The sequence below is a fragment of the Sciurus vulgaris genome (genome assembly GCF_902686455.1).
Source record: "Sciurus vulgaris genome assembly, chromosome: 1".
NCBI lineage: Eukaryota > Metazoa > Chordata > Mammalia > Rodentia > Sciuridae > Sciurus > Sciurus vulgaris.
This window is the reverse complement of record NC_136461.1, coordinates 30,339,310-30,357,706: the sequence shown is the minus strand read 5'-3', so window position 1 is coordinate 30,357,706 and position 18,397 is coordinate 30,339,310. Positions and strand designations below refer to the sequence as shown.

General features: G+C 49.5%; 1 protein-coding gene across 6 annotated transcripts in view; it reads left to right on the top strand.

Annotated features, from left to right (window-relative positions):
* RIMS3 (regulating synaptic membrane exocytosis 3) overlaps positions 1 to 16,788 on the top strand; it is a 57,263-nt gene extending 40,475 nt beyond the window's left edge. For 4 of the 6 annotated variants that reach the window (XM_079145121.1, XM_079145122.1, XM_079145120.1 and 1 more), the window contains 5 exons: positions 2,689 to 2,830; positions 5,765 to 5,877; positions 8,384 to 8,485; positions 8,796 to 8,935; positions 10,721 to 16,787. In XM_079145121.1, coding sequence (XP_079001247.1) covers positions 2,689 to 2,830; positions 5,765 to 5,877; positions 8,384 to 8,485; positions 8,796 to 8,935; positions 10,721 to 10,933 — 710 coding nt within the window. In that variant the 3' untranslated portion in view covers positions 10,934 to 16,787. Of the gene's footprint in view, positions 1 to 2,688; positions 2,831 to 5,764; positions 5,878 to 8,383; positions 8,486 to 8,795; positions 8,936 to 10,720 lie in introns of all 6 variants that reach the window. The other 2 variants (XR_013764690.1, XM_079145124.1) reach the window with 2 other exon arrangements.
* The last annotated feature ends 1,609 nt before the right edge of the window (positions 16,789 to 18,397 follow it).

Here is an 18,397-nt window from a genome sequence, read left to right as displayed (position 1 = left end):
AGCTCCCTGTGGGACCTTTGGAAAGTCACTTTCCCACTGGGTTTCAGTGTTTCTTCTGTGAAATGGAACTAAAAATGCTCCCTCCCAGCTTCCTTCTAGATCTATAATTCTCTAAGTTGTGGGAGCAATGAGAAGGGTGAAGTCATGGCTTTTGGGTCCCAGGACACAGGTGAAATCTGGTCTGGAATTAGGCCAGCTCCACACAGGGTCATGCACGACTGCTTCAGCCCCTGTCCAAATAGAGCTTCTCTTTTCAGTACCAAGGACAGTGGCTTTTCTCTCCTGGGCTCTCTCTAGGCTCTGGGTCAGAGGTCTCAGGATCATTTCAGAAGTTGTCCCTTCTGGTATATTGCTGCAAGCTGCTACTGCCCCTCCCTTGTATGGACAGGGAGGGAACCATCCCATTTGGGATGGTTCCTGAAGTTTTTCAGTCTCCAGGGATATAGAATTATTGTAAGCAAGTTGGCCTGGTGCTCTAGAGAGAAACTACATAAAGTTATTCCCTGGACAGATAGGGGGTTGAAATTGCACAGGGATGAAGGACTTTTCCCCTATGACTGCAAGACCTTTATCCTCCCCCAAAGACATGGAAATTTCTCTCTAATGAGTCATGTCACAAATAGATGGGGTGTTGGAAGGGCAGAGAAATAGCATGCCAGCTGACTGGGAGTCTAAGGGCCTGGAATTTAGTCCCTGTTCTTTTGGCACCTGGACCTCAGGATTCCTATTTGAGAAATGGTATAGTGAGCTAGCAAAGTATCTCTTACCACTTCAGGGTCCTCTGACTCCCCCATTCAAGGATTCACATTGGATTGGGCAAGTCTTAGAAGTTAGATTCACTTCAAACGGGTCAGAGCTTTCCCAAACTCTAAAAGAGTGTGTGCTGAGGGGGTGAGGATGTTAAGGGGGAGGAAGGGTAACTTGCAGCCCTCAGAGCCCATCTGTCTTCTAACTGGGTTAGAGGGGACATGGCAGTTAGGAGCCAAGGACAGGGAGAGTCCTCTTACACTCCCCATATTTACCCAGCCCTCTGTATGTGGTGGGTCACACACCATGTGTGGGTGGGCACTGTTGTGTGTGATCGAGTGAATTGGTTCAACTCCAGGTATTTTACACACCAAAACGTCATATATGTGTAAGCTGACTGCATTTGACAGAGTATGTCATGTACATATATATGACTAAGACCTGGTGGGACCATTCATGACTGTGAATTTGTACAAACATACACATGACCTCCTATGTGAGATTATTGTATTTATATATGTGATCGTCAGCATTTGTGTATATCTGCTTATAATCCTCTATGTGAAAGAAATACGTATGAGCTGAGGTGAGTGTGTGTGTGTGAGACAGACACGTATCAGTGATCTCACTGATCCTGGATATGCTAGGTATTCCAGTATCCCAGGCGCTAGGCTGATTTTACAGAAGTCATTCCTTTTACTTCCCAACTCTGTTCCCATCACCTTCCATCCACTGCCACCCCATCCACTGGTGACACTAACCCTCTCTGGCTTCCTCCCCAGGTGGAGACTTCTTGAAAGAAATGTAGGGTAAAGTCCTCCTTATCCGAGGCTGGGGTCTTGAACATCTCTTCCCCAACCCACTGCTGAATGGGAGCAGACTGCTAGGGTAATCAGTTCCCCTAGCCCCACTACTTTCAGGGGCTGTGCCTCCCACCCTTCCCTCAGGCCTCCCCCATCTCTGTAAAGAACCCCACCCTTAATTTGCTGGGACATCTAACCAATGACAGCAGGATCTCCTTTGATACAGTTTCCATCCAAGCCCCACCTCCATATTGAAACTCCTCTGGTCAGCAGGCTTCTGCAGGGAAATCCCGCAAACCCTCAGTCTGTCCCCACCCCACCTCCCAAAAGGAGAGTAAATCTGAAGGGACTACACTGAAAGCTAAGGAGGTTGCTATGGAAACCCAGGTAGGATGGTACGCTGCTAGGAGAAGGAGAGTGCCCCGTGTCCCCTGTCAGGCTGGGAATGGGGGCCGGGCAGGGCATGCCTTGTATAGGATACAGAGGCACAGGGCAGGCTTGCCCTTCACAATCTCGTGGGCTCTTCTGCAGACCTTTCTCAAAGCCAGAGTGAATTCAGGTCTGATTAACAGTCCCGCTCACAGTCTTGCTTCCCTGAGGGCCTTACCAGCTTGCCACACACGTGCCCCTCTAGACCTACCTTCAGACGGCAAGTTTGTTTGAGTGATCAGGCTCCCCTGGTTTTGTTTGTTTGTTTGTTTGTTTGTTTGTTTTAATAGGTCCTATGAAAGTATCAGAGAAATACATTGTGGGGTCTGGGTGTGATGGGGTCCCTGAGGGGACCTGGAAGAAGGAAAGTAAATCTTATAAGCATATTTTCCAGAAGAGTAGGGGAGAGGGAGAGAGGGAAGGAACACAAGTTTGGGGGCAAGGGCTGAAGTAGAGCGGGCAGGTGGCATCAGGAGGAGGGTAGAGGCCACTCAGTGCAGCTTTGCCTCATGCCTCTCTCCAACTCCACCATCCTGACGCTCTAGCCATCTTTCTAGTCCGCTTTGTGTCACTGCTTCTGGCAGGGTCAGTTGTCAGGCTATAGACCAGCTCTGGAGGTGGCTCAGCCACACCCGCCTCTGCACTGTCCAAGAGGCCTCAGTGTGTTTTGAACTGATTTCCTCCCCCTTCCTTGGGGTGGGGTTCTCAGAAGGGGCCACCAAGAAGCTGCGCAGCAACATCCGGCGGAGCACAGAGACTGGCATTGCTGTGGAGATGCGGAGTCGCGTCACTCGCCAGGGCAGCCGGGAGTCCACCGATGGGAGCACGAACAGCAACAGCTCCGACGGCACGTATGTGCGCCCCTGCTGAGCCCATTCTGTCTCCTCCCCCTCGACTTGGGTCACACAACCAGCAGGCAGGGCAGGAAGATCTTCCTGTGTGGTTTCCAGTCAAAATGTCTGGATTCCCCTATGCCTCTGCCTCCCTTGTCTCTTTCCCTGGACATGCCATGCCTGTCCCCCAGGTCTTCCTATTGCTCCATTGGAATGCTCTAGAGCCCAGGAGCAGTGAATTCCTTTTGTGTGTTTCAGAAAGGGACCCATACCTCCTGCCTCCTACCACTTTCATGCCACCCTGCTCAGAAGGAGAGGGTTGGGAAGGAAAATAATCCTAAATTACCTTTAACTCTGAAACCATTGTTATGGCTTGGATGAGTGGAGTTCTCACAAGTAGGCTTTCTTGGAGCTTAGGAAAGGAGATTGGACTAGATCCGTGTTTTTAAAATTGTCAGCAATGACTCATCAGCAAGACATAAAATCACCATAATGGGTCAAAACCAGCATTAGGAAAAGAAATAGAGAACTCAAGTATGTCCTATGGGGCTGGGGTTGTGGCTCATAGTGAGGATGAATTACCTTGTGTCCTTTTGTTTCAGTTTTACACATATAGATATACTTTGGTCTGTAGTAGGTCATGATGTTAGATCCTTTTCTTACATTCAGGTTGCAATAAAACGTTTGAAAGTTGCTGGGTTAGATATTCCTTTAGATCTCTTCTCTTCTGAATCTGAAACAATGGTTGATGACTAACACTTTCTGCTTCTGCTTTATCAAGGCCCTGTGATTTCCAGTCTCAGGATTCTGTCCTCCATTATTAATATTCAGTGATCATGTTTCTTTGCTATATAGTCAGTATTTCTGAGGGATTGGTCCCAGGACCCTCACAGACAAAAAAATCCAAGGATGTGCAAGTCCCTTACATAAAATGGTGTAGTATTGTATATAACCTGCATACATCATCCCATTACTTAAAGTAACCTCTAGATTACTTTTAAGACCCATGTATTAAAATGTACATGCAATGGAAATAGTTGTTAGGCTATATTGTTTAGAAAATAATGACAAGGAAAAAAGCCTGCACTTGTTCAATAAAGGCACCATTTTTTCTTTAATATTTTCAATCTGTGGTTGGTTGAGTCTATGGATGTGGAACCCATGGATACAGAGGACCTATCATACCTACTTCCATGAATGAGAATACCTGCTACATTTAACTTGACTTGTCATGCACAGAGCACCTTTGAGTACCTCAGATCAGTGATTCCTGCCCTGGAATATACCTACTGTAATCAGCCCAGGAAAGGTGATCATTTAACACTTGTAACCATCCCAGGGAACATGGGAACTACCATTATGTCTGTCCGTGAGGAAACTGAGGCAAGGAGAAGGGGAAGAACCTTGCTCAATGTCACGGCTGTTAAGTGGGTGGAGTCAGTATTTACATGAAGGCCATTTGACTCTATAACCTTTAGTCAAAGCTCCACCCACTCTACACTAAGCTCCTAGAAGTCTGTGACCTTGAGAGTCTACATTTCTTTAAGCTCTCAGATCCTATTGTTATAAGAAGTATAAGAAGGTGATACTGGATGATTGCTGATCATGGTCAATAAAAAGTGGGTGTCGTGAAGCCTTCCTGGGGAGTGGAGGAGACTCAGTGTAGTGGGGGAGACATAGCCTCTCTAATGAGCATACCCCTCCCTGCCTGTCATTGACCATTCGGGACTCCAGGCCAACCTGTCCAACAGGGATTCTTTCCTGCACAGCCTTTAATCTGTCTAGCCAGATCTTAGTACTTTGGTCCACCATAGCCCCTGAGCAGGCCTAGGCCAACCCTTACTCATTTGGCCTTTGTCTGCTGGCCACACCCAGATGTCTAGGTTTGAGGACATGAAAAAACAGCACTTTTCTCTTGATGACAACAGTAGCAGCAGCGACACTAACCACCATTTGTTGTTTCCTGTTTGTCCAGAACTTTTCCTGTACCATCTGCCCTAGCCTGCACCACAGTCTGTGAGTTGGGCATCATCTCTGTTTTGTAGGCAAGGCAAGTCTTTCACCTCTTGAAGCCTCTGTTTTCTCATCTGCAAAATTGGATAGTAGTTCCTACCACACAGAATGTTTGTAATGTTTAAGTGACACAGTGTGCTGGGTGTGGTGGCACACACCTGTAATCCCAGCAGTTTGGGAGACTGAGGCAGGAGGATGGAAAACTCACAGCCAGCCTCAGCCACTTAATGATACCCTAAGCAATTAGTACCTAATCAATTAGTGAGATGCCATCTCAAGTAAAAAATAAAAAGGGCTAAGGATGTGGCTCAGTGGTTAAGTGTCCCTGGGTTCAATCCCTGATACCAAAAAAAAAAAAAAAAGACACAGTACACGTGAAACATTTAGTGCCCTGTTGGCACCTGGCCAGCTTTCAATCACCAGCAGTTTTTCTTGTTACTATTTCCAGGACCCCCATTGCCCTGGACCACCCACCATCTCTTGCCATTCATCTCAACCCTATAATTGTGTTATTTTGGTCTCAGTTGCTGTTCAGGGCACCACCTTGTAGTTTTTGACTAGGATTTTAAATTTATGGTCAAATCAAACCTCAGTTCTTAGAATTTGCTCCAGGCATTGAGATTTCTGGCCTCTCTGGTTCTTGGCATCGACATCCTCTGGTGAGAAACACAGATGTCCAGCAGGTCCTGCATTTTGAGGGTCACCTCAGAAATCCCTGGAACTTAAAGATTGAAAACCATCATTATGAGATTTTAAATTTTGTCTCTTCAGTGACATCAAATAATTTTTCTTCAATATGCAGATACGAACAGTTGTTTGTCCAGTCAAATTAGTGCACTCATACTGTGTAGAGGAGAGGAGGAGCCCCATGCCCAGGGCAGATCCTGTCCACCCAGTGCTGCCAGAGGCTCTTACAGGCCCCTCTGCCGCCTCCTGCAGGTTCATCTTTCCCACCACCCGGCTGGGAGCTGAAAGCCAGTTCAGTGACTTCCTGGATGGGCTGGGACCAGCCCAAATTGTGGGGCGACAAACGCTGGCAACACCCCCCATGGGTGAGTCTTCCTGAGGGCAGCGCGTGGGGAGTGGGGTGATGGCAGCCAAGGCAGGGAGGGTGAGCTGGTGGTGTTGGTGCTGCTGCTGGGGTTCATGACAAGGCACAGGCAGCAGAAAGGAGCCCGCCCTCAGGCTTTTGTGCCAATGAGGAGTTGGTGGAGTGTTCATCAATCCCTCCCTCATCAAAGAGGGGAGGAAGGGCTGCCTTTCTCTGCCTGCTGTCCCGCAGCACTTTTAGAGCATGTCCCCTCCCTCACCTCACTCAACCATCACCTGTATGTAGCATTGGCTGTCCTGAAGTTTATTCACCAATTCTCTGTGGAAACTTGGACAAGTCACTTCCCTTCTTTGAGCCTCAGTTTCCTCATTTGTAAAATGGGGATAATAATACCCTCTTGAGTTCTGCAATCTCGCACCAGCTGATTGAGCTCCTTTCTATTAAGTTGCTTTGCATGAGGTCTTTTAACGTGCTCTGTAGAAACTGAGCTGATTTGACCTGTTACTTCTAACAGTGCCTGGCACCTAGAAGCCATCTAGTAATGTTCTCATTCCTCTTCCTTGCAGCTAGGAAGGACATTCTAAAGCCTTGGTCCTCTTAGCTCAGTCTGGCTCATTTCATGCACTCTCAGACTACTCCTCCCTCCCTCAGGCTGTGTTGCTTTAAGCAGCTCCTCTCCAGACTGGCTTCACCAGAGGTGCTTCCTGCCTCCTCTCCCTTCCCCATCAGTCTGGCCTGAGCATTATCTGACCCAGATGCCCACAGTCGGCCCCTATCCAGACTGCTCGATCTTTGACCCTCCCAGCAAAAGAGGAAGGCAAGGTGCACAGTGGGTCTGGTCCAGGGCCAGGACTCTTTCCATAGCATTCCCCATCTTCCTTGAAAGGGCCCACACAGGGCCCTCTTCTGGAAGAGGGGTCCACGGGGATCCTCAGAGAGGCAGTGCAGCTCTCATCTGGCTCTGGGCTGGATTTGCCTAATTCCCACCCTTTTCTGGCAGCCTCTTAAGGGCCTGGGGAACCTGCTTTCCCTCTCCTCTAGACCATGAATTGAGAAGCAGAGCCACATCCACAAGGCTAATGTGCCATCACAGCCTAGAACTTTTGTGCGTGGTTCCCCCTTGTGTCCAAAACTGGGAAAGCAGGTTTGCATTTCCTCTCCTTGGTTTGGGAGTGAGATATAGCCAGACATGGAGGAGATTAATTCCCAAGACCCTCCTTTTCCCCCCTGAAGAGGTCAGGAATCACTGCAGGAAGATGAATTTTAGGATGCCTCCTGAAAGCAGTAAATCCCTGTCTTCTTTCATATGCAAATGTGAGCAATTGCATAATGGCTCAGAGAATCTGAAATGGGTGGCTGAACCAGAAGTCTGGCCCATTTAATTTTTCTGGATCAGGCTTATGATTATCTATTGCTTTGAAGGCTGTTCCACGTGTCTACTGCATAATTCTAAATCCATGATGAACAAAGCTAAGAGTTCCTAGAAATCACGTAATGCTATGATTCCACACATGGGATCTGACCTTGCTGGACACAGGATCTGACCTTGTGAGTGCTCAGCTCTCTGTGCTCCTCTGGCAAGGGATTGAGTGGCCCCATTCCCAGGTAGTGCCTTGTGTCCTAGGCCAACTTGGCTTGGTGTCACTTCCCACTGACACTCGTTCAGTATTTGTTTGATACATTAATGGGAGTGGCTGAAGGCTGCTGCAGGGAAGATGAAGAAGAGAGAGCACACAACCTTCCTGACGCAGGACGCTCTCTGTCCCCACACTTGCCTATTCTGTTTAGGGAAACAGAAGCCTCCTAGTCAGCCAGATGATGGGAGTCTGGCAGCCATTTGTTGTGACCCAAGCATGCCCCTTGAGGGTCATGCCCCCATCCCAAGCCACAGGATCTATCAAAGTGTTTCTCAGTCACTTTGAAGTGGTCTCTTTAATTTTAATTTTTGGTACTGGGGATTGAACTCGGGATACTTCACCACTAAACTACAACTCCAGTCCCTTTTATTTTGAGACAGGGACTCACTAAGTTGCTGAGACTGAACTTTCAATCGTCCTGCCTCATTTTCCTGAGTCACTGGAATTATAGGCATGTACCACCTCACCCAGCATTTTAAAGTGATCTCTAAGAGCCAAGTGCTGCATGCCTGTAATCCCAGTGACTTCGGAGTCTGAGGCAGGAGGATTGCAAGTTCAAGGCCAACCTTGGCAACTTAGTGAGACCCTGTCTCAATATAAAAAACAAAAAAGAACTGGGATATAGCTCAGAGGTATAGTGCCCCTGGGTTCAATTCCCAGTACCAAAAATAAAATAAAATTTAAAAATATGAAGTGGTCTCTGAGAACAGTTTGACACTTGCAGCTTGCCCCATCATGCTCCCTTTCTGGTGATGCTGCAGTGTCCCCTGCAGACTGACATGCTCACCAGAAACTGACTGCCCCCACCCCCCACCCCCCACCGCCCTGTCTGACTGACTCTGCCTGGATTGTCCCTCTTTTCCCTTGCAGGAGATGTGCACATTGCTATCATGGACCGGGGTGGCCAGCTGGAGGTGGAAGTGATTGAAGCTCGGGGCCTAACCCCCAAACCAGGCTCCAAATCCCTCCCAGGTGAGGCTGAGCAGCTACGAGAGGGACTTGGGAAATGGAGGTCCTGGAAGGGAGGGGTATGTAGCTGAGCTGTGTGTAGTAAGTCCTCAGCTCCCATTGGCCTAAATCAGTGTTCTTGACAGTGGAGTACTCCTTCCCTAGAAGGCCAAAGAGCAAGGTGGGGGCAGGGGAGGATGGAGGGGTCAGCCTCTTCCTCCTGCTGTGTACATCCTACTCACCCTGCTCACCTCCAGGGTCCCCTGGAGGTTGGGAATAGGGCAGGCCATAGCTATCTATCTGGGACTATACCATTCTTTCCCTCATCCCTCAGCTACCTATATCAAGGCTTACCTGCTTGAGAATGGGGCCTGTTTGGCCAAGAAGAAGACAAAGGTGGCTAAGAAGACCTGTGATCCCCTGTACCAGCAGGCTCTGCTTTTTGATGAGGGGCCCCAGGGCAAGGTACTGCAGGTGAGTGTTACAGGGCCAGTGGGCCAGGGCAGACTCTCAAGAACCAGAAATCATAACAAAGTTTTTCAGTGATGATTCACCCAATGTCAAACAGTGTACCAGGTAAATTATTTACATTGTCCATTTATTTTCACAGCCCCAGTGAGGTGTCCTTGTCCCCAGTTGATTGATAAGGAAATCAAGGCTTTGGGTAGCTGAGATGCTCCCCAGCTTGCACAGCTGGCAGGGAGAAGCAGGGTTCATTTCTGTCCTGCCTCCTCCTGCTACCTGGTGCTAATGTTCACTGTGCATCAGCTGGGGGCGGAGCTTTGCATTAGGTGCTTTCCAGATATGATCTCATGTCGTCCTTGAGACTATGCTGTAAAGCAGATGTCATTCCCCCCATTTTACAAATGAGAAAACAGGGTCTTGGGAAGATGAAGTGATTTGATTGAGGTTTTAGTGAGCGACTAGCAGAACTGAGTTAAGACCAAGTCTGGGTGGCTCCCATCTCAACCCCTTGAGGGTGACAAAGCCCTTTCATGCTCTGTGTGTCCTTGGCCTTCATGGCAGTACTGTAAGGGAGGACTCACCAGGCCTCCTCCATAGACAAAGGCTCTGAGCTCAGGTGGGCATTTAGCACAGTGGTGGGTCTATCTCCGAGCTTGATTCTGGGTCCGAATTCCAGCAGACACTCACTAGCTATAGATGGTATATCACGGAGGCTGAAAGATGGCACGTACAGAGCCTAACATCGCACCTGGCATACAGACAGCCACTCACCAAGTTATAATGGTGGTGGTGGCAGTTGGCTTTGGCTGAGCATAGAAGTGACAGAGAAGAGGCTAGAGTCAGGCCTGCTTGGGCCATGTGTCTTCTGTTAGCTTTCTGTTTGTAGCAAAATACCTGAGATACTCAAATCAGAAAGAGGAAGTTTTATTTTGGCTCAGTTTTTGATATTTCAGTCTGCCCCACTGCTTCTGGGCCTGTCACGAGGCAGTGTGTGATGAAAGGAGTGAGCAGTGAAAAAAACTGCTTTCCTCCTGGCAGCTGGGAAGTGACAAGAAAGAGGAAGAGAGCTGAACCCCACTATCCCCTTCCAGGACACACCCCCAGTAATCTGAAACCTCTTACCAGGTCCTACCTCTGAAAGGTTTTCACCAGCTCCCGCTAGCGCCAAGCTAAGGGCTAAGACTTTAACACCTGTGCCTTTGGGGACGTTGTTATCCAAACCAGAGGGCTCTTCTGGGCTGGGGTGTTTCTGTGACCAGGGCCCTTGAGTTGCCAAACTGAAAAACCACAGAACCCTAGGGTTCTGGGGTAGAGGGCACAATATCATGTGTCTGTTTAAAAATACAAATTTGAATATCACTGAGTTAACCTGTTCCCCACCCCCAGAGTTATGAATGGAAACACTGAGGTGTGTGAGGGCCGGGGACAGATGCAAGGCACACAGGGAATCCGCAGTAAAAATGGAGCCATGGTGGGGGGCCCTGGACTCAGTCAGCTGAGAGTGGGGAAATCGTCAATTAGGATGCTGGGAGGCCCTGGAGTCGGACACACCCAGAATCTAATCCCAGGTCTGCTATAGATGACTGTATCTTTGAAATAACACATGTAAAGTCCATAGGATCGAGTCTGGCACATCTTAAGTGCTCAGAAAGTTGTTGCCCAAAATCAGTCTGGATTCTGGCTCTCTCTGTCTCATCTGTGCCCTGGCAAAACTTACAGTTTCCTAGGCCCACTGCCCAGTCCTGGAGCTGGAGAAGAGTGGCTCAGCTCCTGACTCTTCCTCCCCTGTGGCAGGTGATCGTCTGGGGAGACTATGGCCGCATGGACCACAAGTGCTTCATGGGCATGGCCCAGATCATGCTGGACGAACTGGATCTGAGTTCTGCGGTCACCGGCTGGTACAAACTCTTCCCCACCTCCTCCGTGGCAGACTCCACGCTTGGATCCCTCACCAGGCGCCTGTCCCAGTCCTCCTTGGAGAGTGCCACCAGCCCTTCCTGCTCCTAAGGACCTTGTTCAGGACCAGAGGCCGGGTGGTGGTGTGAGAGGAGGCCTACTGGCCTCCATCTCCCCCGCTGTACATAGTCTCTGTGTCTTTCTGGACCCCTTGTCCTGCTGCATGCCTGTTGGCTACTGGGCTTGTCCCAGCTGGCAGTGGAGATGTGTGTGTGTGCGCCTCTGTGTGTGTGTGTGTGTGTGTGTGTGTGTGTGTGTGTGTGTGTGTGTGTGTCTTGTGTTTTATCTATTTGTTTGTCTGGGTACAGTCAGTCCTGGTGACCACATGGGCTGGAATCCATGTCTCTTTGTATCTTGTTGAAAAGAAACCCAAAGGAGTATTGTGTGGACATGACTTGCCCCAAGGAATCTCTGAGGTGGAAGTGGGGGATGAGGCCACTGGCCTGTCCTGCTTCACCTACTCCCCCGGGGCAGAGCCTGTGTGTCCCCCGTGCCTCCTCTTGGTGGTCTCTGCTTGGTTCTGTCTTGTCTTTTGTTCCACCCTTTGCCTCTCCCAGCATTGCTGCTCTTTTTTGAGGAATGTAGCATCCACTGCAGCGGGCCACACTGGGCTCCTCTGGGGACCCCCCCAACCCGAGCCGCTCCGGCAGCTCTCCCCACCGACTGCATCCTGCAGCACGTAGCATGCTCACTCAGCACCCTGGCCAGGGCCCCCGGGAGGCAGAAAGTGTCCTGGGAGTAGAGGGCTTTGAGTTGCTTTCCCCCAGGCTAGAATCACCTGCTTCCTGCCATCAAGCAAAGAGGTCTTAGCCCCCAGGGTGCTGGCCAGGTACCCTAGAGGGCAGAGCCAGGTGCCTCCCTCAGCACTGTTCAAGGCCTTCTCTCCTCCCATCCACCCCTCCTCCACCATGCCAAAGGAGCTCTCTGGGGAGCCAGGAGGTTGGCCTCAGTGGGGATGTCATCTGTCAAAGCAGACAGTCTCCTCCTCCCCCATGCCCAGAGGTTGGTCCTGTCCCACTCTGGGCTTGTCCCTAGTGGGGCCTGGCTTGCTAAGAGGCGCTGAGGGCAAGGCTGTTTGCTGGAATGAGGCTGAGGCTGACTTGCTCTGAGCTGCTGTTGGGAATACCGTCCGACCTTTGGGGAAGAGCTACATGAAGGCTCTAGTCCTTGCTTATTTCCAGATGAGAGTCCCTGTCACACACACTTGGGCTCCAGCCTCCTGGCTCCATGAGTGGCCTGGCTCTGGACTCTAATCTGCACAGTCACCAGCTCTGTACAAGCAATACTTAACCCCTCTTGGCCTCCCTGCCTTCTCGCACGATCCTGCTGCCCTCCAGGAAGCGGCCTGCTCTGGGCACCCCAAATGCCTCCGCTTTATTTCTCACCTTTGTCGAGTTGGGGCTTCTCCCAGCACTTAGACCCTTATTTGACTGCTGGAACCTATCGTGGGGGGAGATGTCTGCTGGGAATCCTGAAGTGGGAATGGGACTTGGGAATGTCACATGCGTCCCTCTCCCTCCTCAGTCTAGGGTGAAGGGTGTGAGGCTGCCCTGGAGAGGGACAAAGCAGCCCTGGGTTCATGTCTGGGAGGGAGGGAAGAGGTGGCAGGAGGGATCAGTGTAAGGGAAAGGCTGGCTGGCTGCCTCTTCCCCAGCTCTCATCCTCAAGTGCTAACATCTAGCCCAAGTGCCTGGGGCAAGGAGAACTGCCTGGGGTGGCAGGGCTGAGGTCTTGGGGCTGACTACATTCATACCAAAGCTGGAGGGGGCAGGGACCATCTCAGTCCAGAGGGCCTCCTTGTCTGCAAGGATCTTTACTGAGCTGAAGCCAGAGTCCTGTAACCTCCCTCCCAAGAAAATGAAGGGAAGCCAGGATCCCAAGGGTCCTGCCACAGACAGAAAGTAAGTGGGTAAGGGCAGGAGGGAAAGGAACAAAACTGACTTCTGTCTCCTGCTGAGCCTCTATCCTTGCATGTCCAGAGAAGAGATCCTTGTGTGCACAGAGGATGAGAGGTGACTGGACTGTTTCCTCTTCAGGCAGAAGATTCTCCCCAGTCCTGCTTGGCCTGGAAATACATGCATTTCCCATGTTCCTAAAAGTGGGACAAAGGGCTCTGTACTCTTTGACCCCAGTGGGGGCAGGGAAGGGAGGAAACACTTGCTAAAGGATATTTTGCCTCCTTTTTGGGGTGTATTCACCTCTAGAACAGTCGCACTCTGGATAGTGTGAAAATATACCTTTGGAGTGGGGGAAGTATGAGTGACCCACGGATAGCACAGACATTTGCTGATGGGATCTGTCAATATCCTCATGACTCTGGGCATCCCGGGTGGCGCTGGGAGAATGAGAGTGCTGCCAGCAGAGAGGCTGCCCCTTGTAGCTCTAGGTCTTGGTTCCCCTTGCCTCTGGGAGGGTCAGCATCGGGCGAGGGGCCTGATGTGCTGGTAACTTGGGTTGACCATCTACAATCCCTGACTGCAAAACTGCCCAGGAGTTGGGCCGCTCTGCTATTCCATCTCTCTATGGGAGGCAATTCCCTGCAAACGACCTTGGGGAATTCTTTTTAACACTGTACAAATAAGTTACTAGCCTCCACCTGGATTCCCACCCCCCACAAGGGTGAGGGTGCATGAGGCTGACAGGTATGCAGGATGGAGAGTGGCTGCATTAAGGGTCTGTCCCTCGGAGTTCTGGATGCTCGGCTTGTCTGGGAAACCACTCTGGAGCTAGCCTGTCCCAGAAGAGGAGAGTGCACAAGTGTGACTCCTGGCCTGCCCTGGGCTGGAAGAGACCTGCCCTCTGAGGAGGAGACGGCAGGGAAGGAAGGAACATGATCCTTCTGAGGCCTCCCTACCGTGGAGCCAACTCGGCTGCTCCCTCACCCCCAGTGAAACCCGACAGTGGCTCCAGGAGAGGGTATCATTCCATCTCCCCTGGTCGGGTAGGGTTCATTGAGGATGTGGCAGAGACAGGAGTGGCCCTGCATGGTGCTGGGCTGTGGTCCGGGACGGTGATGGATGACTCATAGCATCTGTCTTCATATTTCTGCTCTGCTCGGTGTCCTACTTTCTTCATGGACTCCTTCCCTTTGGGAAGTCTGCAGTGGGCCCTTGATATGAAGCAGGCTCCAGTAAGTGGGCCAAGTCCTGGTTCGACAAGGAGGATTTGATCTTTCAGGGAAGACCATCTCCAGAAGTACTCCCCATCCGGTCTCTTCTTCCACCCAGTTCTGCTAGGAAAGGAGCACTTAGGTCTTGGGATTGCAGTTCCCATTCAGTGCCAGCATTCTGTGCGGCTGAGGCAGAACCTAGGAGAGCTGCAAGGAGGGCACCTGAATCACTCCTCACTTATGGAATCACTGCTGGTTGGAGACTGAGGTCAAGCCAGCTCTCCCAGGGCCCTGACTCCCACCAGGGAAGCATGCCTGAGCTCGCTCTTACTGCCAGCATTGAGGAGAGCAGAAGCCTCCACTTTTAAAGACAATAGAGCCCACCAAGGGCACTTCTTTGGAAATGAAATGTAGCACAATCCTGGACTTCAATACCAGGGGCCCTGACATGCATCTTGGGGCTGTACTCCAGGCCCTGCTGCCCAGGAGATGCCAAGCTGCTCCTCCTCCCCTGGGGTCCCAGGGCTCCTGATACCTCACGTTCCCCTCTGCCCTTGGCCCAGAAAGCAGCAGGGCTTTGATAAGGCTGCTCTTCTGTTTCCCTGATTGCTTCCAGCACTGTGCAAACTCTGCAAGAAATTGCTGCCTTTGTCTGATGTGGATGAGCTGCTTCCCACCAAGGTGGCAAGAGGTGGCCCTTTTTTTCAGGGCAGAAGGTCGTTGGGCAGTATCTCTGCAGTGGCTGCAGGGAGATAGAAAAGAGGCCTGCTTCCCTGCCTCCTTTTTCTTCCTCTCCTCAGAGGTGACTTCTCCAGTGTCCTGACAGGTAGAGAGATGCTTTAAAATGTTGCTTCCTCTACTGGACTGTCTTTCATGGGATGATCAGGGAGGAGATGGAAATGTAGACTCATCCCCTGCTTTCTCCCTCCAGTCTGCTTCTCACCCAGCTCAGAAGAGACCACGACAAAACAAAATCATCATGCTGGAAGAGCAGGGGAGTCCACCAGTCAGGTGTGTCCTGATGGTGGCTGGATTGGCCTGGTATGGCTTGGAAAGGTTTATTTTGAAAGAGTGCCTGAGCATCTCAGAGCAATGTCAGTGATGCCAAAGAGAGCAACTTGGCCCCCTTGGGCACCAGCTCTGCTGGGGGAGCTGCACAAATGCAACTCAGATGTTGGCGTGCCCAGGCGTGGGACCTTGTTCTCTGACAAAGGGCTTAATCTTTCCATGTAGCAAAGCAACTCCCCCTCCCCCCAACCCCGAGCTTGGGCTTCTGCAGGCCCAGCATGGCTGTGCTGGTGCAGAAAGCCACATCTGTGAGAGGAACTTGCATTTTCCAGGGTCCTGAACTGGCCTGGGGCAGGTGCTTGTTGAAAAGCATGAATGTTACTGCTATGGAGAAACCTTCCAGGGCTCTGGCTGGAAATTTGGCCAGCAAGGACAGGGCCTTGGGCCCCCCAAGGAGTTGTATCATCCAGGAAGGGTCCCTGAGACTGGGTTCCAGACCACTTGGCTAACAGAAATGGGGCCTTAGAACTTCAGCGGCAACTGAGCTTCTGCTCCATTAGCCAATGACCTGGACGGGGACAGTTGCTCTATACCATTTTGCCAGAAGCGGTGACCTTGCGAGAGACTCCTCACTTTTCTAGACCTTGGCTTCCTCATCTGCAAAATCAGAGCCTCAGCTAGTTGGAGCTAGCTGTGGAGGGTTGCAAGCGTGGTGCACCTGGTTTCATCTAGCCCCTGGTGCCCAAGCTGGCACAGTCCTGATCCTGTCCGCACCTAGATGCTGCTTCTGACAAGAACTCTGGGAACCCTAACATGCTCTGCTTTCACCCTTCCATGGTTTGCACTTCCTCCTTTACTCTTGTGTCATGATGAAAAATATTTAAGGGTTGTCTACAACAGACAGTTTTCAAGGGGCTGGTGTGATGTCACCTCTTTAGTTGCATCCTGAGTAGGTCAGTGTCCCCATGAGCAGATGAGGCTGGGTCACCCTCACTTCTGCTTCTAGATATCAGTGGGGAGAGCTGAAGTCCTGAGAGTTTTAAAGGAAATGCTCTTGGATGGGAAGAAAGAGGGAACTTATTTCCCTTCAGAGTATTTTGCTTTTTAAAACCATTCCTCCCTCCAAAATGTCTTTTACAGGCATCATCTCAGAAGGCAGAGTGGCTGCTTCCCTAGGGAAGGGGCCAAGAGTTCTGTCAACCCCTTTAGCATTAAAACTCACAGAAGGCAGGAACCCCTTTTTTTAGAATTTCTAAATGCACCCTGCAAAGAGAGAGAGGTGTTAGGGACTGACAAGCACACTGTTTAGATAAGAAGCAATTTGCCTTTTATATCCGTGCTCTATACATTTTCTATGTGCAGCATCTTTCCAAATGTGTGGTTCCTGGGTGGCAGGTGGACAGCTGGGAGGGACTGCTGGCTGTTTTGTACGATGTCCTTGCCAGTTCTCTCGAGGAAAAAAATTCTTCACATGGCTTCTGCATGTACAGTATTTGGGCAGCAAAAATTATTAAAGTCCATTTGAAATTGACCTTGTGTTGCATTTGTGGAGGCAGTTCTTAATTCTAGGAGAAAGAAAACAGGATTCCAGGCGACTGAAAAGGGAAGAGGGACAAGACATTGCTTGAGGCAGGAGAGCAGCACATCTCAGAAAAAAGCATGGAAGGTATGACCTGGGCCTCTGACCCCTGGCTGGCAGGTCTCCATTGCCACAGCTGTGTTTTGGGCTATGGAGTTAGACTGGTCAGGCAGCTTCCCAGCTGTCTTCTAGCGCTCCTGCTTACTGGCCTTCAAAGCTTTCTGTTCCACACACTCCACAAGGGATGTCCAAATCGAGGGGAAAGTTAAGGGGCAAAAGATCTGCTCAGGCATATGGCTGGGTCAGTCTTGCTAACTTCAGCCACACCTAACATAAGCAGTTGACCTCTAGTACTGTGAACTACAACTATAACTGACCCTTGGAGCACCCCTTGCCTTCCTTTCAGAGGGGCAGAAAGGTATGTTAACATTTGGTCACTTCTAGAATTGTCCTCTTGGGTGGGACTGGCGAGCACAGAAGGATGAAGGAAGTATAGCATCTTCATAGCATGTGCTGGCCAGGGGAAAGGCTGACATCCTGCATCCCCGGAGCCCTCCAGGGTGACCTCAACTGTGGTGTCTCAGGCCCTTGGCCTTGCAGTGTCCATGGGTATCATCTCTTGAGGGACAGCTCAGGAGACCAATATATGAACTCTGGCAATCTCCAGGATTCTGGTTTTTACTTCTTACCTCTCAAAAGGACAAAAGGGCAGACAATGAAAACTGAGATCCAGAGAATGAAATTCTGAAGGGCATTCTTCAGACAGAAGGAACATAGTGCATGCCGCAGGGTTATTGGGGGATTAAGGTAAGGCACCATGTTTAACTCACTGTTCTATGTTCACAGAACACATGGAACATGGTAAATATCATAGGTTAACTAGCATTAAGGAAGATGGCCATGGATGGAAAGACTAAGAGGCAAGAAGGAAGTGAGCAAAGAAATAGATTAAAAACATTAGTAGGCATTAACATAGATTATAAAACTATAATGTTTAATGTGTAAAATTAAATATAACAACACATGAATTGATCCTTGGAATGTTCTTGAGGAGGGTGAAGATACTGAATAACCTCAATCAAGTATCCATTTAAAAATCTCTAAACTAAGAAAATAGAGTCTAGTAGATGTAAAAATTCTAAATACAAACTATGAATTCCAACAGTGTATTAAAAATAATACCTCATAATTAAGTATTGTTTATCTCAGTAATGTAAGAATGGTTCATTATAGATGAGTTCATCACTATAATTCACCACATTAATAGACTGAGGGAGAAATTTTGTTTATCCTAATGCAGAAAAGATTTTATAAGGTTTAATTATTTTCATAATAAAAAAATCTTAGTGAACAAAAGGTAACTTAATTTGATAAAAGTTATATTCTAAAAAACCTACAGCAAATATTGTGGGAAAACACATTCTAAGATCAATACCTGAGTGCTCACTACCACTGCTGCCATTTCATATAGTTTTTGAAATCTTTATGATGCCATTAAGAAGAAAAAAGAGGCATAAGGACTGAAAGAAGAGATAAAATTCATTCGTAGACCATTTGATCACCTATTTTTTTAAAGCATCAATTATTAGCACTAATAAGAACATTCAGCAAGGTTGCTAGATATTAAGATCAACCTTTTTCTAAAGCGGCTAAAATCAATAATAACAATATTATTCACAATAGCAGTAAAACTCATTAAGTATTGCTGGGTATTGTGGTATGTACCTGTAATCCCAGCAACTTGGGAGGCTGAGGCAGAAGGATCCCAAATTCCAGGCCAGACTCAGCAACTTAGTGAGAGCCCCTCAAAATAAAAAGG